This window comes from Mesocricetus auratus, unplaced genomic scaffold (genome assembly GCF_017639785.1).
Source record: "Mesocricetus auratus isolate SY011 unplaced genomic scaffold, BCM_Maur_2.0 Super-Scaffold_100003, whole genome shotgun sequence".
NCBI lineage: Eukaryota > Metazoa > Chordata > Mammalia > Rodentia > Cricetidae > Mesocricetus > Mesocricetus auratus.
Genome location: NW_024429188.1, coordinates 43,840,764 through 43,863,813, shown reverse-complemented (window position 1 = coordinate 43,863,813; position 23,050 = coordinate 43,840,764). Strand labels below are relative to the sequence as shown.

The following is a 23,050-nucleotide window of genomic DNA, read 5'->3' as shown; positions in this document are numbered from 1 at the left end:
GTAAAAATAAAGAATTGAGTGTGATGAGAAGGTCAACATACCATACAAAACTGGAATGTGGTGAAGAAACAGAAATGCAAGAAAAATAAAGTTGAAATTTTAGTAATAAGAAGTTAATCAAGTAAAATAAATTCAGTTGATTGCCTCAATATGTAATATAATGGATTGTATGAAAGAAAGAATGCCAGAGACAGATGAAAAGAAACACCAAAGACATCAACAAAGATAAAATAATGAGAAAATATAACGAAACCATTTGAGTTCTATGGGACACTATTGAAAGATCAAATTTTTCTGCAGCACAAATCTTGTACCTTAGATTTAGAAAACATCATAGAATGGGCGCTGAAAATGTTCAAGAACCAGAGGTATGCGAATAGGCACCACGAATAGCCATTTGTCCCTTCTGACAGTGTTAAGGAAATGGTTGCTTTAGTAGAGGGGAACCAGCTTTACAAGTTCCTGAAGAATGCAGGCTTTTGTGTAACCATCAGAATTTTCACCTGACAAGTATATCCAATGAATTTGTATTGAAGAGGTGGCTCAGTTAATAAAGTATTTGCTTCACACACATAAGTACCAGGGTTTAGACCCCTTGCACCCATGCAAAACTTAAAATCCACACGTGGCAGCATGCCCTTGTAATCCTGTGTCAAAGAGACATAGTTAAATAATCATTTCAGTTTGATTACCAGCTAGTCTGAATTTATGAGCTCCAGTCTGACTGAGAAACATTGTCTCAAAAAATTAGTTGAATAAGCTATTATGAAAGATACCTGATTTGCATGTGCTCCTGCCTGGATGTGAACGCACATAAATAAGCTATTGGTATACCTATGGCTTTGGAAGAGCAAGAAAAAGCCAAAGCCCAAATCAGCAGATGGAAAAAAATAATCATCTTCAGAGAAGAAATTAAGAAATTTGAAAGAACAACCACAATAATTAAACAAAGCAGTTAATTAATGAAACAAAGAGTTGGTTCTTTGCCAAGATAAGATCAAGTAAGTCCTTAACAAAATCGGTCAACAGAAAAAGAGGGAAATCCAAATTATCAAAATTACAAGTGAAATGACAGATTTTACAAAAGATACCAATGGCATTCAGAAAAACAGTCTTTTTTTGGGGGGTGGGTTCGAGACAGGATTTCTCTGTATTGTTTTGGAGGCTGTCGGTCCAGCCCTGCCTCGAACTCACAGAGATCCGCCTGCCTCTGCCTCCTGAGTGCTGGGATTAAAGGCGTGTGCCACCAACTCCCAGCAGAAAAACAGTCTTTTAAGACATCTTATAAAATATTTTCCACCAAATTAATACATCTAAAAGAAGTGAATGAATCACTAAACCCATGACCTATAAAAACCTATAAAAATAAAACAAAGGTAAGGTAAACAAATTTTAAAATCTAAACTAAGCAATGTGATTATAGGCATAATAATAATAATAATCTCACAACTGAAAAGTATAGGATAGGCTAGTGGTGGTGGCGCATGACTTTAATCCTAGCCCTTGGGAAGCAGAGGCAGGTGGATCTCTGTGAGTTCTAGGTCAGCCTGGCCCTGACCTACTGAGGGAGTTCCAGGACACAGAGAAACACTGTCTCAAAAGACAAATATAAAAACAAAAAACAAACAAACAAGCAAAAAGGTCTAGCATAAGGAAAATTCACTGCTCAATTTTGACAACCCTTCAAGGAAGAAGCAATACAAGTATATCTCAAATTACTTTGTAAAATAGAAAGATAAAGGGCCTACAATGTTCCTTCTATGAATCCTGTATTACGTGATACTTAAACTGAGCAAAGAAAAAAATGAAAATACTAAAATATAATTATAAGTTAGTTTCCCTAATGGACACAGACAGTATTTTTCAATAACATACACATCACAATTGGTTTTCTATTGCTATAATAAAATGGCATTACCAATGAAACTTATAAAAGAAAGGATGTACTTAGGCTTACTGTTTCAGAGCTTAGAGTCCCTGATGGTGAGACAAAGGCATGGTACTAGGAACAGCTGAGAGCTCACATCCCAAAACCCTGAATGGGTCTACAGAGCGAGTTCCAGCATAGTTAGGGATGTTAAACAAAGAAACCTTGTCTAAAAAAAAACAAAAAAGAAGATCTAAAGATTTATATAAAATCAAGCATTTTCTGAATAGGACTATAATGGCAGTGGTTGGTAACTGAAATTTTATGAAATCAAAATGTTTCTACACTATGAGGGAAACAATTGAGCAAAGAGACATCTTAGAAAATAGTAGAAAATATTTGCTATTTATTCATGTGACAGAAAGTGTTGTGTAGACTATAAATGTACTCAGAAAACTAAACAGCAAGAAAAGAAAGCAGACAATTGATAAACAGGCTAATGCAATAAGTGGATAATTCTCAGAAGGTGATGTGTGGCAAACATCTGAGAACAGACACTGAGGGCTTGCTTCACTTGATATCGTACAATGTTTATGTTTTTGGGTACCAATTTAAAATAAATTTAACCAGAGCAGCTGTTTTAAAACTTTAAAACATTGTCTGTGTTTAGAATGAAAAGCAATCAGTAATTAAAATTTAAGAATGACTTAATATATAATCACATATATGGATGAACATATTGAAGCCTGGATATAGACAGCCTTGTGGTGTCTTTTGCTGATCAACAATGTTATAAAGGACACAGGCTCTTTTCAGTTATTTTAAATACTTTGATATTCTGTCTGAATACTCATGGATCCATAGTTGTTAAAACCCAAAGCATCATATCTTCACATCACAAGTCATGAAGCAGTGAAAAAGACAAAAGTTTGCCTTTTTTTAGGAATATTTCCCCAAAGTTTCCGTGTAGATTTTTCTTTATTTATTTTGAAACATAACTGGGTAATGCATATTTATACACCTGGTAGGGTGACTGGGAAATGTGTGTTTGGCAGCAAGAATGATGTTGTCATGATTGACTAAACAAATTAAGAAATTATTTTTTACCCTGGTTATCATACTACATAGAATGAAATCAACTAATGATAATTTAAAGAAGGTCTGTAATGTTTGGATAAATAGCTAACAACATCCAAGACAACATTTCTGTTAAGTTATCTTTATTTAATTTATGTTTCACTCATGAATTATAAATATCACTGTAAACAAATTATTGCAGAAAATTAACAGTACTTCCTCGGGATATTTTTCTAGAAGTATAATTTGTAAGCTTAATACAATTTTAATGTTCTTGAAATATAAGAACAGATACCACTTTTGAACCTTTTCTTAATAATTTCCATTACAATTGAATGTATTTTCAATAATGCATAAAATTCCCATGTCCCAGAAGTCAAACCCCAAAATGAATAATACATATTGCCATCATCTGTTAATTTATGCTTTTTTCTATAATAATAAATTACTAATTTGTGCAACTTGATGATTTCTTTTTTCTTTTTAAATATTTGATAGAGAAAGATACTAACCTGTGAACTCTTTCTTAGTGCAATGTTTACTGTCTGATTTCCACTCATGTAAAATATTGAGTAGCCAGATATGGCCAAAGGAAAGATTTTAAATCCTTTGTAGAATAAACAAATAAAATAAAAATGTTTTCAAATTTTGTTGTATTTCATTATATGATATGCACTTTTCATACATTTTGTCTTCATCGTGTTAATTTGTTAGTATAGTAATAAATCTTCAAGTTAAAATATTCTGTATTTTCAGCATAAACCATTCTTGATTATAATTGTTAGTTAATTGTTCTCATATATTATACAAACAACTTTTAAAAGGAAATAACTATACCTACTCCATGATGAGCATCAAAATTTTGTGTCAGCATCATGAAAGCATGATAAAATTAAGATAAATGTTTCCTGGTTATAAAACTGATTAGCAACAAAATCATTTGGGAACCTGAATCATTTAAAAAACAAAAATCTCTTTGCCTCCTAACTATGAAAGATGATTCTCAACAAGAGTTTTAAATGATAATTTGCATCTTTTTAATTCTTAGGAAATGATTCATTCATCAGTGAGAGAAATGGCTACTGGGGGCAATTTGATAGTATCTGATTTTATCTACAGTGCTCATTTCTATCTTTTAATTGCTTTGCTTAGATGATTTAAATTTAAGATTGTTATTGATTGGCATTTTAGAGCTTAAGGTTACCATTTTATTGTTGTTCTCTACATTCCTATCCCTTTCTAGTCTGGTTTTTTTTTTTTGGCCTTGCTGCTGGTTACACAAAGGTATCTTTTAAGACTCCATCTTGATTTATTTGTGCCATTTTATTTTATTTCTTTGTATTTATTTACTTAGCTGATCTAAATACTAAAATATATACATGATTTTTCAGGGTCTGCTAGTTTCAACTGTTCCAATTATGAATATGGAAACATCACATGTGTATATTTTATTATTTAGTCAGGTTTCTATTGTTGTGAAGTGATACCATGACCACCGAAACTCTTATAAAAGAAGCACTTAGTTTGAGGCTTTCTTAGAGTTTCAGATGTTTAGTTCAATTTGAGCATGGTAGGAAGCATGGCAGAAGCCAGGCTGATGTACTTCTGGAAAAGGAGCTTGGGATATCCACCTCTAGATCTGCAGGCAGCAGGAAGAGAGAGAGAGAGAGAGAGAGAGAGAGAGAGAGAGAGAGAGAGAGAGAGAGAGGGAGGGAGGGAGGGAGGGAGGGAGGGAGGGAGGGAGGGAGGGAGGGAGGGAGGGAGGGAGGGAGGGAGGGAGGGAGGGAGAGAGAGAGGCTGGCTTGGGATTTTGAAACCACAAAGCCCACTTCATCGCTGACAAGCTTTCTTCAACAAGGCCACATCTTCTCCAACAAGACAACACCTCCTTTTCTTTTCCAAATAGTTCCACTCCTTGATGACTTAACATTCAAATGTATGAGTCTGTGGGGGACCATTCTTATTCATACTACCATACCCAACATATAAATATAATTGATATGGACTAATAAAATTCATGAAAAGATTGTTTAAAATACATTTTTTTAGTTTTTCAAATTAACATATGTCTAACCATTCTATGACTATGGGTGTATTTCTGACATACTAGGAGACACAATCTCACAGCAAACTTCCTCATCTGTCAGATGAATAGCTGGCAAAGATTCTCTCTCATTCTGTGGGAATGCTCTTCATGTGATCATTTCTTTAGCTGTACAGAACCTTTTTAGTTTTATGAGGGTCCACTTTATAATTCTATGAGGTCAATTGTTGACCTCAATTTCCGGAAAATTGAGATCCTATTTAGAAAGTCCATCCCTGCCGGGTATTGGTGTTGCACGCCTTTAATCCCAGCACTCGGGAGGCAGAGGCAGGAGGATCTCTGTGAGTCGAGACCAGCCTGGTCTACAAGAGCTAATTCCAGGACAGCCTCCAAAGCCACAGAGAAACCTTGTCTGGAAAAACCACAAAAAAGAAAGTCCATCCCTACACTTACTTAATGTAGAGTACATTAAATATTTTCCTCTAGATATTTGAGATTTCACATTTAAGTCTTTGTCCATTTGAAGTTAGATTTTTGAAAGGTGATAGATATAGGTCTGATATCTTTCTTTTGCATGTGGACATCATGATTCCCACCACCATTTTTGAAGATGCTGTCTTTTCTCCAGTGTATGCTTCTGGCATATTTGTAGACTAGTATATGTATGTCGTTATGCATACTCATGTTTGGATCTTCAGGGATTTTTTTTTCCATTGGTGATTCTATCTATTTTTGTGCCCTTACCATATTGTTTTCACTACTTGACTTTGTAATGTATCTTGAAATCTGGAATAGGTTTTGTTATCTGGAGACTTTTGTGGTTCCATGTGAATTTTAGACATGCATTTTGATTGTGATAGTATTAAACTCTAAATTGTGATAGTATTAAACTCTAAATAGCTTTTGATAGAATATTCACTTTTACAATATTAGTTCACTTTTACAATATTAGTTCTACTAATCAATGAACATGATTTATGGTTCCATTTTCTTGTCTCTGTGTCTCTTTATTCAGAGGTTTAAAGTTTTCATTGTAATGATCCTTCACCTCATTAGTTAGATTTATCCCTAGCCATTTTACTTTCTTTGACGCTACTGTAAATGAGAGTGTGTCTATGATCCCTTTCTTTGCGCTTTTTGTTATTGGTGGTGGTGGTGGTAGTGGAAAGAAAAGCTCCTGATCTTTATCGAACCTGCACTTGACGTTTATGCACTCTCAACACTTTAAAAAACACTTTCAAAGTTTCAGATGAAAACTCACTGTTATTTGAGTGATATTTTCAAAACTTTTATTTTTTATCTAGATGATTCATTATATAGATATAGACAGATATATGTATAGATAGATGGCAGATAAATGACAGATAGATAGACAGATAGATAAAGATATCCGTGTATGTATTTGTTTGAATTTATTCTATGATAATTGTTAATTGATCACCATATTTGATGATACTTTTTCTAAGTTTGTGAAAATTTCAGGCTTTGTTTCTTTGAGTATTTTTTGCCACAAATTATTTTGGGTTTTCTTCCATGTGACTTCAAAAGTTTTATGGCTTGATCTTTTATTTTAACCTAAAGTTCTCTAGTCATTGTCTTATTTTTCGTCTATTTTAGTCTAATTTCCTTGCTATTTGAACTGCTTTCATTCTACTGTTTTATCCTCAGGTTCAGTGATTTTTCTAATTTTCTAGTAATCAGTGCACCCAGTGAATTTCGTTCATTTATTTAGTTATTTTTATAACTTCCATTTGGCTCTTAAAAATAATTTCTTTGAGCTGAATATTGCTACCTTCAGCTCTAATGCCAGCATTTAGAAGGCAGGAACAAAATAACTTCAAGCTTGAAGCCAGCTTGAGCACTATGTGAAAAACCAAACTTGCCAATAAAAAGTCATTTATTTGCTGTGATGTTTTAATTTTCTCTCATATTTAAATGTAATTTGTAATTGCTTGTCAGAACAGTTTTATGGGTACTTTAAAATCTTGTTAAACAATTCCAATAATTGATTCATCTAAATGGTAGTGTCTGTTTATTGTCTTGTTTTCATTAATCTGATTTTTGTGATTCTTGTTATCACAGGTGTTTATGGTGTCTGGTATTTTTCAGGAGACTCAGAGTCCTGCTAAAATCTTCCAATTTTATCAAGGAGTTGCCTGTGTTAACATACAGATTCTGCCTTTCTTTGTTGATGTCAGTTTGAATGACAAATTTTCTATATCCTTGGTGCATTATTTGAATGTGTGTGTGTGTGTGTGTGCATGCGTGCGTGCGTGCGTGCGTGCGTGTGTGTGTGTGTGTGTGTGTGTACTGCTGGGTCTTGTTTTACTCTGATAGACATCCTGATGATTGGAAAGATGTTTTCTGAGCATTTTCTCTATTTATCTCATTTGAAGGAAAGAAATCTCTGAGTGTTGAGATGATGGGTAATTCTAAGACTGTAATGGTTGTAGGATACTACCTTCCAGTATATTCTAAGATATCCAGCCCTATTAAGTATTGTTAGACTCACAAATAAAGTGGCTACTTGGACTGGTTATTTTTGTCAGTATCCTTGTTGCTCATGTCCACTAAAACACAGTCTCTCTGTTTGTGCATGGAGAAATCTCATGAGTTGGCCAACTGTTTTGGTACAAAAAAATTCCCTTTTGAAATAGAGATTATAATGCAACCTTAGAAATATATATGGAGAATAAACAAGTATAAAAGTCTCTGAAGGCAGGGATTTTTCTCTGATGATTTTATTAATTTAGTCATGATACCCATGGCAGAATCACAATGCATAATAGTTGCCTAATAAGTATTATCTGAATTAACCAGTAACATCAAAGAAAATGCTGAAGAATATGTATATTTATTATTTGATTATCAGTGAATGTTGGCTGGCTTCAATCATTATCTTCTCCAGTCAGTTAGTTAATAGGAACTCTGATACGAGTAACCTATTTGCTTTAGAATGTATAACAATAGATAATGTTACTTGTTCATTGAGAACTTTCTATTCACTAGGCATGATAACAACAACACATGCATTCAATACATGCATAGTTGAATTATGGGATAGAATCCTAAAAGCATATGCAATCTTGACTTAGTATTGGCAATTTCTCCTCATAGGAGCTATGATGTTTTTGTGTTACCAGCAGAACATGGTTATGCCTGTTTCCTTGCAGTTTTCTTAACACAGGATATTGTCAAACATTTGCAACTTTTTTACTCTAGTAAGCGAAAAATAAATTATATGTGAGGATAGCTTTGTTCTTAATTCACCTGGCTATGAGTAAGGTTGAACATCTTTCATCTGAGCCATTTATGTTTAGTTTTACGTATTTAGTTTCTAGTCAGTTTTTGTTTCAGTTCTATATATCAGGGATATACAAATTTAGCCTATGAAACATGATGTATTTATTTTTCTGTTTGTTTTACAATTTTGCTTTTAGATTGTTGTGCCCAAACCTTCTTTTATTTTTTATGTGATTATATTCTTACTTATTTATAGACTTTGTACTTTTTAGTTATAATTAAGAAAGCTTTTTCCCACTCCCAGTCTAAAGAGAAAGTCAACTGACCCCCTCCTCCCAGGACAAGCATTTGTTCACTTTTAATCCTTAAATATCTGATACATTTGGAATTTGTTTTTGTTGATAATATTAGGACTAAATTATATTTTATTATTTTTCATATGTTGTCAAAGTACTCAATAAAAATCATCTCAACATTTCCCCCAAAGAATAAGCAAACTGTGTTGGTTTATTGCAGTTTTAATTGTGGTATATATAATATAAATTGTTTTATTCAATTATTTTGATTATAGAATTAAGTATTATTAATCACATGTGCAATTTTGTATATATCTATTTCTTAAGCATTCTAAACCCCTAAACAGAAATGCTGTATCATTATGCAGTAACTTGAGTAAGATTTGTGAATACTATCAGGCAGGAATGTTATAGCTGTTTAACCTGTGAGAGCTAGAATAATGTTTTAGCCATAGTGTACAGGTGTTTTTTCTCCTTTTATTGAAAGTGAATTTTTTCACATAATATATCCTGAGTAGGATTTCCCTTCCCTCTACTACCCCTCATTTCCCCCACTTCCAGTCCTATTCAGATGCACCCCTTTTCTATCTCTCAGTAGAAAAGAAATGAACTTCTAAGGAATAATAATAAAAAATAATATAATAAGATAAAGCAAAAACTAACACATTAGAATAGGAAAAAGCAAACAGGAGAAGAGCCTAACAGAAGGCACAAGAAACAGATATAGGACAGACCCATTCATTCTCAAATTCAGAAATCCCATAAAAACACTCAGCTGGAGACCATAATATATATATAAGAATCTGTAGGGTAAAAAGAAAGCAAAATCATATAAATAAAATAAAGTTTAAAAAGATAAGCTTTAAAAATTTAAAAGCCCTGAGATTATATTATGAGACAAGAAATGCCCAAAGATGCCACTGACTTCGTTTTTTTGTTGGTCATCTACTTCTGGGCTTGCAGCCTATCCTTAATGGTTTGTTTCTCCAGTGACATTCCCTTGTAGAAAACTAAATGTTCATTTGAAAGTGGCTATCAAATGAAGGCACTTTCTGGGTTAGGTATGGGGACATGTGTCTTCTTCTTTTTTCAGCTTGAGGATACCATGTGGGGCAGATTTGTGTAGGCCCTGTGCATGCTGCTTTAGTCTCTGTAATTTTATATGTGCTTTGATCTTGTTGATTTAGAGGGCCTTGTTTTCTTGGTACCCTTCATCCACTCTGGCTATTACATGCTTTCCACCTCCTCTTCTACAGAGATCCCTGATCTCTGAGGGGAAGGATTTGATGGAGATAACGATGTAAGGATGCATGTTCCAAAGTCTCTCACTCTCTGAATAGTGTCTGGCTGTGGGTTTCTGTATGTATTATCATCTGCTGAAGGAAGAAGCTTCTCTGATGATGGCTGAGCAAGGCACTGATCTATGAGTCTAGCAGAATGTGACTAGGAGTCATTTTATTGCTACCTTTTTTCTTTAGAATGGTAGTATTTGGTTTTTTCCTAGGTCCCTAGGATATCTAGTCTCAGGTTCTTAGTCACCCAAGCAGTGTTGGATAGGACTTCTATCTCATAGAGTGCACCTTAAGTCAAATCAAGTATTGGTTGGTTACTCCCACAAGCTTTGTGCCACCATTGCCCTAGCTTATCTCATACAGGACAACATTGTATCTCACAGACAGGACACCATTTTAGATCAAAGAGTTTATACTTGGCATTTATGTTTCTCCTTTGCTAGTGTGCAGAGTACCTTCTGGTACTAAGAACACTGGTCCTTATAGGTGAAGCCTCTAGGTAGGTACCTGCTTGAATTCATCATATTTGGTGAGTTTTGTAAGTGTTTTCTTCAAAACTGGGCCTTGTAGTCAGTTTGTGGAGAGCAACAGCATGGGTTGTTTGGGAGTTCCTATGGGACCATGTTGGCCACCAACTCAGATATAATCTGATTCTTATACTGGAGGTTTCCATTTTTTATAAGAACTGTCCAGTTGAGGCTCTGTCTCCCCCATTATTTGGTGAATTCATTTAGATTCCCTTCGTATATGTATATACTGTAGGAAGCTTCTACCATATCTAGTTTCCATACTACCCCTCAAATGACCCTTAATTTTAGCTGTTTCTATTCATATTCCCTTCCTCTTCTCCCTTTTCCCTCCCCTGCTCTGCTTGATCTTCCTGTTTCAGTACCCCCAACCATTCACAACTATCTATTCTAGTTCCCTTTTCTAGTGAGATCTAAACATCCCCACTTTGGATTGTAGCTTGTTTATAATTGACTTATCAGTTGATATACACATATAATGTGTACCATATTTGTCCTTCTGGATCTGTGTTACCTTAATCAGGGTGATTGGGTTTTTTTCTGGTTCTTTTCGTTTACCTACTGATTCATTTTGTAACAGGAAAATAATATTCCCTAGTGAAAACGTCCCACATTTTTTATCCATTCATTTGTTGAAGGATATCTATGTTGTTTATAATTTCTGGCTAGTATTAATAGAAGAGCAATGAACATTGTTGAGCAAAGTTCTCTATACTATGATAAAGCATCATCTGGGTATATGCCTAAGAGTGATATACCTAGATCTTGAGGTAAATTGATGCCTATCTTTCTAAGGAACCACCATACTTATTTCCATAGTAGGAGAGCTAGAATAATCTTTACAGAATAAATATTCCAATCTCTTATGCACATAGAGAATAGGTTGGGAGTAATAGTCATAGTATCATTGCATTAATATCTGATGCCTTATCCAGTGGATATTAATACATTTTTACTATACTAGAATAAGAACTAATTTTTTCATCATTACCTAACATGTGCTAATATGTGTTTTACCTGTGAAAGTTTTAATTAAAAAGATTGGTACTAACTTTTATGTGAGATATTTGCTAGTCCCCACCTTTTGATATACTGTAAAATTGTGCTTTCTTATACTCATTATACTTATCAGTTGATGTGTGTGTCATGTGCTGTATGATAAAAGTGACATGTGCTATCTCTTGAGGGCAAAATGTTCTCCTTTACCTGATGCTTCTATCATAGTAGGACAAAAATGAAACCTTTTATGTATGTATCATTGTGGCTATTACATGTCAGAATCCCCATTGAATCTCCAATAGGCAGAGTTTGAACAAGAAATGATGTTTTCACATAACTAAAATTTGGGGGGGTTATTTTTCTGTAATCTGTTTATTTTGATTAATGCACTTAGCTTTACTTCATTGTATGTCTCTATGCTCTTTAGTTCCATTTCAATTTTCCATGTTGGTTACAACTGGTAAATTGATTCAATGATCCAATAATGTGGCTGAAACTAGAACTTTGATAAATATGTTTTATACTATATTCATTTGACTAATAGTAAATCCTTTCTCTAAGCTCTTATGAATACTCCTATATTTCAGGATTGTGGTTATGGAGAAGGTGGTGATGCATATTGCACAGCCTGCCCTCCCCGGAAGTATAAAAGCACCTGGGGACATCACAGGTGTCAGACTTGCATCACTTGTGCTGTCATCAATCGGGTTCAGAAGGCCAACTGCACAAATACCTCTAATGCTATCTGTGGAGACTGTATGCCCAGGTAAGCCTACTCAATTTTATCAGTCTTCCTGGGATTTCTTAAAACGTTTGATATTCCTTATCATTCTACCTCTTAGACCCTAGTAAAAGTTTTCTGACTACCCATTCCACACTCTATTTAAGCTCTATGAATGGGGAAACCATATCTTCCTAGCTAGATCCCTATATAAAGTATCTGACAATTATTAAACACAGATGAGCACTTAAAAGCTTTTTAATGGTGCTGATATTCTGCCTAAAATTTAAAGTAAAAATGTCACTTTAGATAGATTACACATAAATCATGAAAAAATTGGTATCATAACTGCTTTCCCATCTCATGTCCTTAGCTACCCTTTTGGCTATGGGATGTGATGAATTAGAAAAAAGCTGTACTGAATCACACATGTCAGAGTTTTCACAAGTGTAGGTATTGCTTCCCATGAAAGAAACATTAAGGAAAGACTTTTAGACATTCTCGATGATCTCAGGGAACACTGTTACAGACAATTGCTTGTTTCATCACACTGACATTCCTTTCTGATCTGATCACAGGTTTTACCGTAAGACACGCATCGGGGGACTGCAGGACCAAGAATGCATCCCATGTACAAAGCAGACTCCTTCTTCTGAGGTTCAGTGTGTGTATCTATTTTTCTCTCCTGTCTTCCCCAATCCTTTTTGTGCCATCAAAGTCAATAGACTTCTTTATTCTTGTAAAAGGAAAATACTCTTTAGTACTCCTTCCATTGGAGTCCTGGTAAAGACAATCACCTATGATTTAACCCCAAATGTTCAGCATTGAAACTCATTTCCTTTGTCTTAAAAATTGAATCTAATGAAAATATTTTTATTCATGCTTTATGACCTGCTTGGCTAGGTTTGGTCGAGCGAAGAATGCTATAATACACTTTCAAATAATAACATTTCTACATTTATTAATTGCTATTATAGTCAATATAGCTATTAAAGTCAATACACGTGGTATATGGAAGTACTAAGGTTTTAGACCACATCAGAATCTAAAAAAAAGAACTAGAATCTAGTATATGTCCATGTCATTTGACATTTACTTGTTTGTCTGAGTTTCCATAAATTTTGTCTATCTTCTAACATATTCTTTAAATTAGTGGTTTAATCCCTAAAAATCATAATATATAAAACAAACATTGCAAAATACACATAAGTATAAAAATATAAAGTCCTAAATTAGCTGAGATTTCTAGAAAAGAAATCTCAAAATTTTCCATATTTCCTTCAGATTTTTAAAAGAAGAGACATAATGAACTTCCCTTTTTTATCCTTTCTGTGTTGTCTTCATTCCTTCCCTCCACAGAAACAACCACTTTCCTGAAATTTTAAGCAGCTTTTTGTTAGGCTATCCTTTGCTAATAAATACCTACTATGTTTCCTTTCATATGGCAAAGGTCTTCTTCTACCAGGTGCCTATAATTGCTAAACTAGGTAGTACCCAGGTCCTTGTCACAGAAAGAAGTGATCGAGATGCATCAGCTCTCAAATGAGTCCAGAAATGACATACATTGTTTTCACTCAAAGTGCATTGGCTGCAATTATGTTGATGTCTTCACTGTAAGGGTGTAAAGAATACAGAGAGTGTATGGTTAATTTATAGGCATATTCCTCTGCTGTATTCTCTACTACTATTTAAATGCTTCTATAACTTCATGTATATTCATATTCTTAGACAATATGTGCTAGTATTTTGGTCTTTGCAATATTTTCTGTAAAGGTCATCTAGCTATTCTTCACTTTGTTTTTCTCCTCAGGGTTATTTATAATAATCAATGAAAGGTCTTTTATGACGTCTTAGGGGTAAATCACGATTTTCTGATCTAGTATTAACTGATGAGCATTTTAATTTGGTTCTATTTTTCAGGTTATATTACTAAATATAGCATGAATGAAGCACAATAGCAGCATCTTTTGGTTAGTCATACTAATTTACACAGTGCCTACAGCTTATGAGTTCTGCTTTTTTCATTATAATATTACCTATTCTCAGATAAAACATAGCAGCCCTGATAGACATGACCTAAAGGAGGAGATGTGACCAAAGAACCTTAGGGCCCTTGTCTAACTGTTAACTGCCCACATTGACTGGCCACCCCCATTGTTTTGTTTTTGTTGTTCCACAGGTACCTTCCAGTTGAGCTTAGTGAAGGTAGATGCACATACTGTTCCTGGTAAGGAAGCCACACTTGTCGCACTGGTCGGCAGTCTGCTGGTGGTGTTTGCATTGGCCTTCCTTGGACTCTTTTTCCTCTACTGCAAGCAGATCTTCAACAGACATTGTCAATGTGGTAAGTATGTCTGCTTAACATTTCACATGAATCAGAAGTAAGGTAAATATTTTTGGTAAAAGAGGAATTTTTTTGAAGTTTTAAGTTAATGGGCCTTCTCTGTCATATTGGAAAATCCCAGGAATGATGCTCTGTTATCATGTGGAGACGATCTGGGATGGCATCAAAAACATGGGATGTCAAAAGGGCTGGAATGTACTTGGTATAGTGGACTGATTTATTAGGTTTTAAGGGTTCTCTTAGTGGGAAATCACTTGGTAAAGAAACCTAGAGATCAAACATCTATTTTTAAACCATAATGTAACTTAACCTATCTAGATTCTTTGAGTTCACTTAATTTTAATCTTCAAAATGATAGATGGGATTGGAGGAGTTGTTTAAACTGTTTTCTGGCTGGGAGGTGGTGGAGCATGCCTTTAATCCCAGAATTCGGGAGGCAGAGGCAGGCAGATGCCTGTGAGTTTGAGGCCGGGCAGGACCGACAGCCTCCAAAACAATGCAGAGAAACCCTGTCTCGTAAAACAAACAAAAAAAAACCTGTTTTCTGTATTATGTATTAGTAGATTCTGAAGCATCAAAATTGAAGAGGATTTAGCTATATCTGAAACATGTCTAATAAATGTTAATGAGGTCTACAGTAAATGCTGTCAACACAGTATTTTCCCAAAATGGGATAACCGAAAGCATAGTATTTAGTCAACATTCTTATATTTTTCTGTCCTCCAAAATATTGCTGCTCCAGGAGATCTGGCCCATGCCATAGTAGATGCTACATGAAAAATCAACATAGATGATCATGTTCAAAGTCTTGCTAACGCTTTGACTTTTTTTCAACTTCATCTACTGGCCAATAATGTAAGGCTGAAAGTATAGTTCATTAAGGAGCAAATACAGAAGGAGTGGGATCATCAGGACTAAATAAGGCCATAGAATCCCAGACAAGAATACCAGTGTCCAGTGCAGTTTCAGTGCAATTAATGGAACCAAGAACTAAACAGGGAAAATGAAATAAAATAACTCAGACTAATACACAGACCTGGCTTAGTAAAGGAAAGGATAGAGTTGGAAAGGATAGAGTTTACTAAATTCAAAATGTATCAGGATTCCTTAACTTAATGGACACTGTGCCTGAAGCAACACTTTATTTTAACTTTGTGTTGGAAAATCCTTTTTTAAATAGAACTTGCTTAGTCCATTTGGCTCTAGAACCTATCAATGATTTATTTGTGTGTACTCAGTGTTTAGCAAAAATGAATCTAGCATTTCATGAGATAAAGTATTTCCCTCTTGATTCACAATGCCCCTTCTTCAACTCTACTTCAGTCTCCGTAAATCTTCTCTGGTACCTCTAAAGTTCAGAGAATGGTGGATCACTGTATCTCTGTTTCAATGACCATTCAGTCTTTGGACTGTGGTGTGTAAAATAAGAATCCTCACCCAGTCCTGGATCACGGGTAATGAAGTGTTTTGGTCCCATTTCTCATTAAGGTGGATGTGATACAACATTTAAGAACAGCCTGTCTCCCTATTCTTCACTTAGAAGAGAAAAAAAAAATGAGTAACTCTTTTTCTAGCCTTAGGATGCTATTGTAGTATTCTCCTGGAAGCATAATGACAGATAGCTTCCTCATGATTTCCATATGAGAAAGGTGTTTATTAGTACCCACTGACTGACACACATTTGCAGGGAATGTTAACTTGGTGTGAACTAAATCCAATGCAGATTCAGGAAAAAGGATTAGGATTGTGGCATACTAAAAGGACCATCTCCTGTCTATTCAAAAGCATGCTACTCTTCTCCTTCTATTTGTTACCACTCAAAACTTTCCAAATTTTCAAATAATTCAGAAATTTGTGATTTTGTATGAAATTTTCTTATGCGCTCACAAATAATTTGAACATACCATAATGTGGAAATAAGCAAGCATTTGGTTTGTAACCTAATATTGAGTCAGACTCATGTATGCATGATGGGTTACTTATAATGTAACAAATTGTCACATATTTAGTGGCTTTTCTCAGAGCAGTGGTTCTCAAGCTGTGAGGTACGATCTCTCTGGTGTTCAAATGACCCTTCACGGGGGTTGCCTAAGACCAGTAGAAAGCACAAATATTTACAATATGATTGATAACCAGCAAAATTATAGCTATAAAGTAGAAACATGAAGAAGTGTATTAAAGGACTAAAGCATTGAGAAGGTTGACATCCACTGGCCTAGACGCTGCTCATATTTTTTGGCTCATGGCTCTCTTCTATTTCTAAAACTAGCAATGGTATATTGACGTTGTTTTATGCTATACCTTTCTAATGCTCTGTGTCATTTCTGCCTTCTGATACTTCTGAGGATGCGTCTAGTAACCTAGAAAAATGGAACTAAATTAAAATGCTCGTTAATCATAGAATAAAAACCATGATTTTAAGGATGTTTGTGAAGTCATCTGCATAATTCAAGATAATCTTCCTATTTTAACATCCACTACCATAATACTGATTGCGTGGTTCCTTTGCCATAAAATATAATACAAACAAATTATGGATGAAAGGGACATATTAAAATATCTTTTCTAAAAGGCATTTATCTCTAGCTGAAGAAATTTGTCTTCCCTAATCTAGCATCTGGCCTATTAATGTTATACACCAATGAAAGCATGTTTCTGAAATGTATCAGTTTAGCCTAATTCTAGATACTTTTGTCCTCCAGAAGGGAATGGAAACTCTGGTTCCTAGACCTCCTTACTCCCTCCTTATTTTGTGCTCAGGAAGAGGTACCCGGTTGAGAAGAGACTGTGACTTTGGATGACTCAGTGACTTTCTGCTTCAACTTGCAGGAGGTTCGTTGCAATATGAAGCGGAGAAGGCAGTGGAAGAGGACTCTCTTTTCCCCATGCCGGCTGGCCAGGAGACCAGTCCTGAACTTCCAGTGAATGAGGGCATCTTTGAGATCAAGTCACTTAACTCCATCGTGGATGATGACTGCAGTTCCACTCGTGGCTTCCCCACCCAGGAGTCCTTTACCATGGCGTCCTGCGCCTCAGAGAGCCATTCTCAATGGGTCCATAACCCCATTGAATGTACAGAGCTGGACCTGCAAAAGTTTTCCAGCTCTGCCCCCTGTACTGGAGCTGAAACCTCGAGGGAGAACACACCTGGAAGCTCGGGAGACAGGCTGCAGCTCCATGTACCTTTTGAAGCTCCCAGACTTTGACTCTACTGAGGTGAGCTAGGAAAGTGTGGTTAAAAGTCCAGAAGGTATGGGCCACTCTAAACAAATTTCCAACCTCAGTTCTATTGCATGACAGGGCTTCGGCAGAGGACTGGCAGCAAATTAAGCTGATAGAAGTTGGAGAGGCAACAGTTGTGGCACTGTGCTTTTGAGATAAATTTACATCAGACTTGTAAGCCAACAATTGTCTGGAGACTGGGCAGGCTGACATGATGCCAGTGTCTTCATCTGGACCCCACTATTGACTAGTCATATTCAATTTTCTCCTTTAATGTGTATAAGTAGCACAGCATTGCACAAACGTGCAGGTCTATACTCGGATAAGCCACAGTTCCTGAATAGCATTATGAACTCATGGAAATCATTTTACCTCTTTCATACAAAGTCTTCTGCTCATAAGTTATTGTGAGGATTGAATGAAAATATATGCACAAGTGAGTGTCCTTCATAATGTCTTCAGGAGTGGTATTTACACCATGTAGACATTGCCTTCCTTTCCTTGCATTTGGCCACAAATTACAAATTCCTTCAATATTCACTACATTTTTTTCTGAACTTCACAGCTTCATGTCTTTGTGGTAGGCAAATCAGAAATATACTAATCTCATTTTAAACAGGCAGGAATTGAGCCACAGAGATGAAAAATGATTTGCTTAAAGTCACAGAGCAACCCAATCTCAGAACTAGGCTAGAACCCAGAATTATCAGTCCCATTATAGAGTTCATCTAACTCCATCACTGGATTTGAAATATATGTGTATCTCAAAATGTGTCACAGTTACATATGTTGTGTGCATGTGTGTATATATATATGTATATGTGTGTGTGTGTATACATATACATCTTGGAGAAAAATCAGAACATATATAAAATTCACCTTTGCTTCACGTACATCTTAAATACATATCCTGAAGGTACTTTCATGTGCTATTTTAAGTACAAACTGTCATGGGTGATCAAGTGTAAAATGTTTCACTTACTGTGTCATGTCAAATAGTTATGAAATTTTGAGCATTTGGGATTTTGAATTTTTGAACTTTGGACTAAGGATGCCCAATCTATTTCTTAATCAAGAACTTATGTAGTTCTTGTCCATATACTACAGTGAACAAGAGCTCACAACTGTCCAATGTGTAGTACAGCTATGGCTGAAAAATTGGAATTCAGCATAAAAAGCATAATTGCATCTCATCCTCTTGAGGGTTCTGGTTCTGTTCCTTGTGCCACACATCTGATTCCTCTGCAATGTGAGAGAACTGAAGACAACATCTGTCTGGACAGCATCACTTTTGGTTTTTCTTAAGTACATAGTATTTATAACTTAACCCAGTTTCAGTAAAATTACTTTGTCTAATTTGAAAGAGGATAGATTTGTCATCTCCATAGACAGGTGATATATTTCTGCTATTGTGTCCTAAATCATTGGTTTAACCATGAACTTGTAAAGGGAAGGGAGGGTGGTGATGAGACTGCATCACAGGATTCTAACTTACTCTGCTCTTTTTCTAGGTCTCTTTCACTCTTGACAACCTTGACAGTGGTTATTGCTGGATTTTCCTGCTCTTCTTCTGTTCAACAACAGTAGCATGGGCCTGTAATGTAGGCCCTACAATAGCCAGTATGGGGTATACATAGCTCCATCCTACCAGAGGGTTAAATCCCCACCATTTCCCCAAGACTGACCTTGAGCAATTTTGTTTATTTATTTTATCCTGGGAACCCAGATTCTACAGCCATGGAACTGCTGGGCATACTCTTTCTCTTTAATTAATTATAGAAGCGGGAGGAATAATGATGAACAAAGAGTGACTTCCTGCCTATATATTTTTCCTGCCTATATTTTTGTCAGATAGGCCTGAAGAAAGGACTTTACAGAACTCCAATGGCATTTACCTACTACTTTAGAAAGAAAATTGAAATGCTTGCCATTTTAGCTTTCTGCTTTGACTCTCTCCCCTACACACACACACACACACACACACACACACACACACACACACACAGTGGGAAAATATATAGATATAGAGATATCATGAGGGAGGCATGAAGTATTGATTCTACAACTCATGTCCTAGACTTCTATAGCTGTGATAGCTCTGAAGCCAGCATATTTGTTCGAGTCTCCATTCTCAAAGATTAAGCTGCCAACACTCTCTAGGTGATGCAAATTAGTGTCTTTTAGATTTCAAATATTTCTTATTTTAGAATTCTTTCCATTTTTATTACTCTTTTTGCCTTTTTCCCTTCCAGTCAGGTCTTGACTGTGAAGTTTCTGAGGTGCAGGAGTAGAGCACTGAAGAGCAAAGGGGACCAATTGGTGCTTTTTTGACTTAAAGAATAGTCCATTTCTCTTAAGCCTGAACCTCCAGTTTCACATGCTTCTCAGCATGAACTGAAACCTTTTTTTTTCATAAACTTTCTGTGGAACAGGGCAGACGTGATCCTCAGGACGTAGATGTAAGCATCATGTATTGATTTTAAGTATCCCCTTATGTCTGAAAAGAGCCACTAGTTTTGATGCCTATGCCCTCATAGTGGTCCAGGTTTAGGTGGGAAAAAGTGGTCAAATGATTAAAGCAACTGGATCTTTTTGCTTGGGAGTAGTGTTTGCTGTCCATGAAGCTAGTATGACTTAATTTATTGAAAATTTCCTTAATTTATTGAAAACAAACTAAATATAAGCACAATCATCCTGATCAAGATGTTAAGATTCACTACAAATATGGGTGCTACACTTTACAGTATTCATATCACAGCTGTCTTCTCCATGACTCTTTATACAGACTTTGGTATAGGCAGTGAAGGGGTTACTCAGTGCAATAGGGGTGCATAGCAAGGCTAGAACATTCTCAGTCATTCCTCCTCATTTGATACTTCCTGATGACTTTTAAAAGGTAGAAGAGCAGGGAATGAATGCATACAGGTATTCCCTTAACATAAAGGTGGCATATGCAGAAGTACCAGAATTTTGAGGCAGTTCTGCACAGTATTGCAGGATTCTTTTTCAAAAACCGAAGGGACAGGAATTTAGTTAGTGATGGAGTACTTGCCTTTAGCATGAACAAGGTCATAGATTGATCCTAGCCTTATAGAAGAAAGAGATTGGTGGAAGAAGGAGAGGATGGAAGTAAAGGAAAAAAAATAAAACATTTCCACCACCAAGAAATGAACTAGAACCCATAATCTGCTGGTGCTGCTGAAGCTGTAGTGGAGTATTCTATTGGAAAATATCACATGAGTTTGTCTTAGGAGCTTTGCTTGCTTTTTCTATTACTAGCTCTTAAATATTGTTACTTTTTCGGCTTGCTCTTGGGTCCCTAGACTCATAGCATTCTGTGAGTCTCCTGGATGGTCCAGTGGATATTCAAAGAGCAGTGGTCCTGAGTTGTAACATAAAACAGAAAGGAAGTTTCACATGATTCTCCTGGGTCTTATCTAATATTTGAAGTTCTATATTTCTCCACCCCTAACAGGAAGCCAGGTTGAAGTTTGATTTTTCAAGACCCTACAGAACATGTTTTAGCCAATTTTTGCTCTCCTATGTCTGAGTTCTCCATACAACCACCCAACAGACCTCTACAGATACCTCCAACTTATTTAGGATTATCTATGTGATGATGTGAAAGGTGACCCAAGGTACTGATATTTCTTTTGACATCTCAGTCAGTTTGATGCTTATTGTGCTGTCCATTGATTCATTTTGAAGGCTAATTTTGGCTTTAGCTTTTCTCTATACATTTCTTGAGCAGATAGAAACAAGAGGAACCTTGGATATTATATTACTTTTATTATCTCAGAATCTGAATCTTGTACAGCTAGTTTCTATCCTACAAGTGTGTGGTGGTTAACGTAAAATGTGGCCTTCATCACCAGATTTTATTTCTAACAGAGAGTATTCTCTACAAGATTTCTGGTTTTAGGATTCTGTTAAGTGTATCTTTAATAACAGCTCGTCCACAAACACTGATTAAAGACCTTAAGGTCAAATCAATGATAAGTGTGTTAAAAGCATGGGAGAAAAATGTTAAAAGGTCCCATTGTACTTGGCAGGGGATTAGAAGCAATTGAATCACAAGCCTTCACCAGGCAACCTGGTTTCATGTAAGCATTAGCAAATATGTGTGAGCCGACGTTTAGACCTTGGTCTTTGGGCTCACTGTACTTTTTTCTGGGACATTTATTCTTATCTCACCAACTTTAATTAGTCATATCTATACTTCTGGTGGAGAAGAGCTAACACCCAGTCTGAGATGGATTCGGCTTAAGAAGTTTCCAGCTGTTGAAAGGTCACCATGTGCCTAGCACTGCTTCAAACTCAAGTCTCTCACTGCTTCATAGTGAAAAGGATTGTGGTGATAACACAGCAAAAACATTGTGATTAAATGAGCCAGGCATCCCACTACACTGTGGTTGTACATAGCAAAGTCATTATAAGCCTGTACCAAAAATCATTTTGGTTCCAATTTTCTTAAATTTGACAGTTGGAGTTGGTAATTAGAATAAGGTGAAGTTTTGTTTTCATTTGTTTTCTAAGGTATCTTGAGTAGAAGTGAAGGATGCATTTCTTTCTTTAAACTGATATTTGGCCATAGCCAAATTCATATTTGCATGTTTGTGCAAGTAGTGTCCTCATAAAGTGGAACAATATTGCATACTATGTTTTTATGTGACTTCTACTTGGGAATATAAGTAAGTAGAAGAATCCATTACAAATGTATTCAACATAACTCTGAGCCTGGAGAGTAGCTCAGTTTTACATATTTGAACTAGCAAAAGAATGGTGATCTTGTTTACAAGGCTGAAATAGGTGTTTAATGTAGGTGAGTCAGGCTTCAGTGTTCACTTACTCCTCCACTTACAATTTCACTGGAATTTTGAAAGGTTTTAAGTACTATGGGAGATCAGCTTTCTTCCCTAAGGGTCTTAATATCAGGTTAAATAAAATGTCAACACTACATCGCTCTTCCCAACAAACATCCCTTACACACTGAGATGTAACCCTTTTATCCAACCCTACTCAATTTATTGCCAAGGTCTTTGGTGTTTTGTGTTTAATGTAGGTAGATTTTAATTACTACTTTTCTTAAAATAAGCTATTTGTAGAGATTTTTTAAATCTTGAGCCAGATGCATGTGTGGATACTGAAAAGTTGTGTTTGGTTTATGATATCTGCAAACAATTCATATGAATCAATAAAAGATGTACATCTAAGTGTCTTGTTTATTCCTCCTGTTTCAGAGAACCGGGGTTGACTCATTCAGTTGTTTTGTTGTGTCTGCTCAGTCAGTACAGAAAGAAATGTGTTTCTAATCATTGAGTGTAGCACCAGGGCCACCGGGATTCTGAATTGTAACACAGGAGATCTGAGTTATAGTCTAAATTATCCTGCTTTTGAATTGTTTATAGCATTTATATT

At 35.7% G+C, this 23,050-nt stretch overlaps 1 protein-coding gene across 4 annotated transcripts in view; it reads left to right on the top strand.

Annotated features, from left to right (window-relative positions):
* Window positions 1-22,845, top strand: part of Eda2r (ectodysplasin A2 receptor) — a 47,224-nt gene extending 24,379 nt beyond the window's left edge. For all 4 annotated transcript variants that reach the window (XM_013121306.3, XM_005081151.4, XM_040744227.1 and 1 more), the window contains 5 exons: window positions 11,933-12,111; window positions 12,645-12,730; window positions 14,246-14,410; window positions 17,240-17,626; window positions 19,144-22,845. In XM_013121306.3, the coding sequence (XP_012976760.1) occupies window positions 11,933-12,111; window positions 12,645-12,730; window positions 14,246-14,410; window positions 17,240-17,616 (807 nt within the window). In that variant the 3' untranslated portion in view covers window positions 17,617-17,626; window positions 19,144-22,845. The remainder of the gene's footprint in view (window positions 1-11,932; window positions 12,112-12,644; window positions 12,731-14,245; window positions 14,411-17,239; window positions 17,627-19,143) is intronic.
* Window positions 22,846-23,050: the final 205 nt, after the last annotated feature.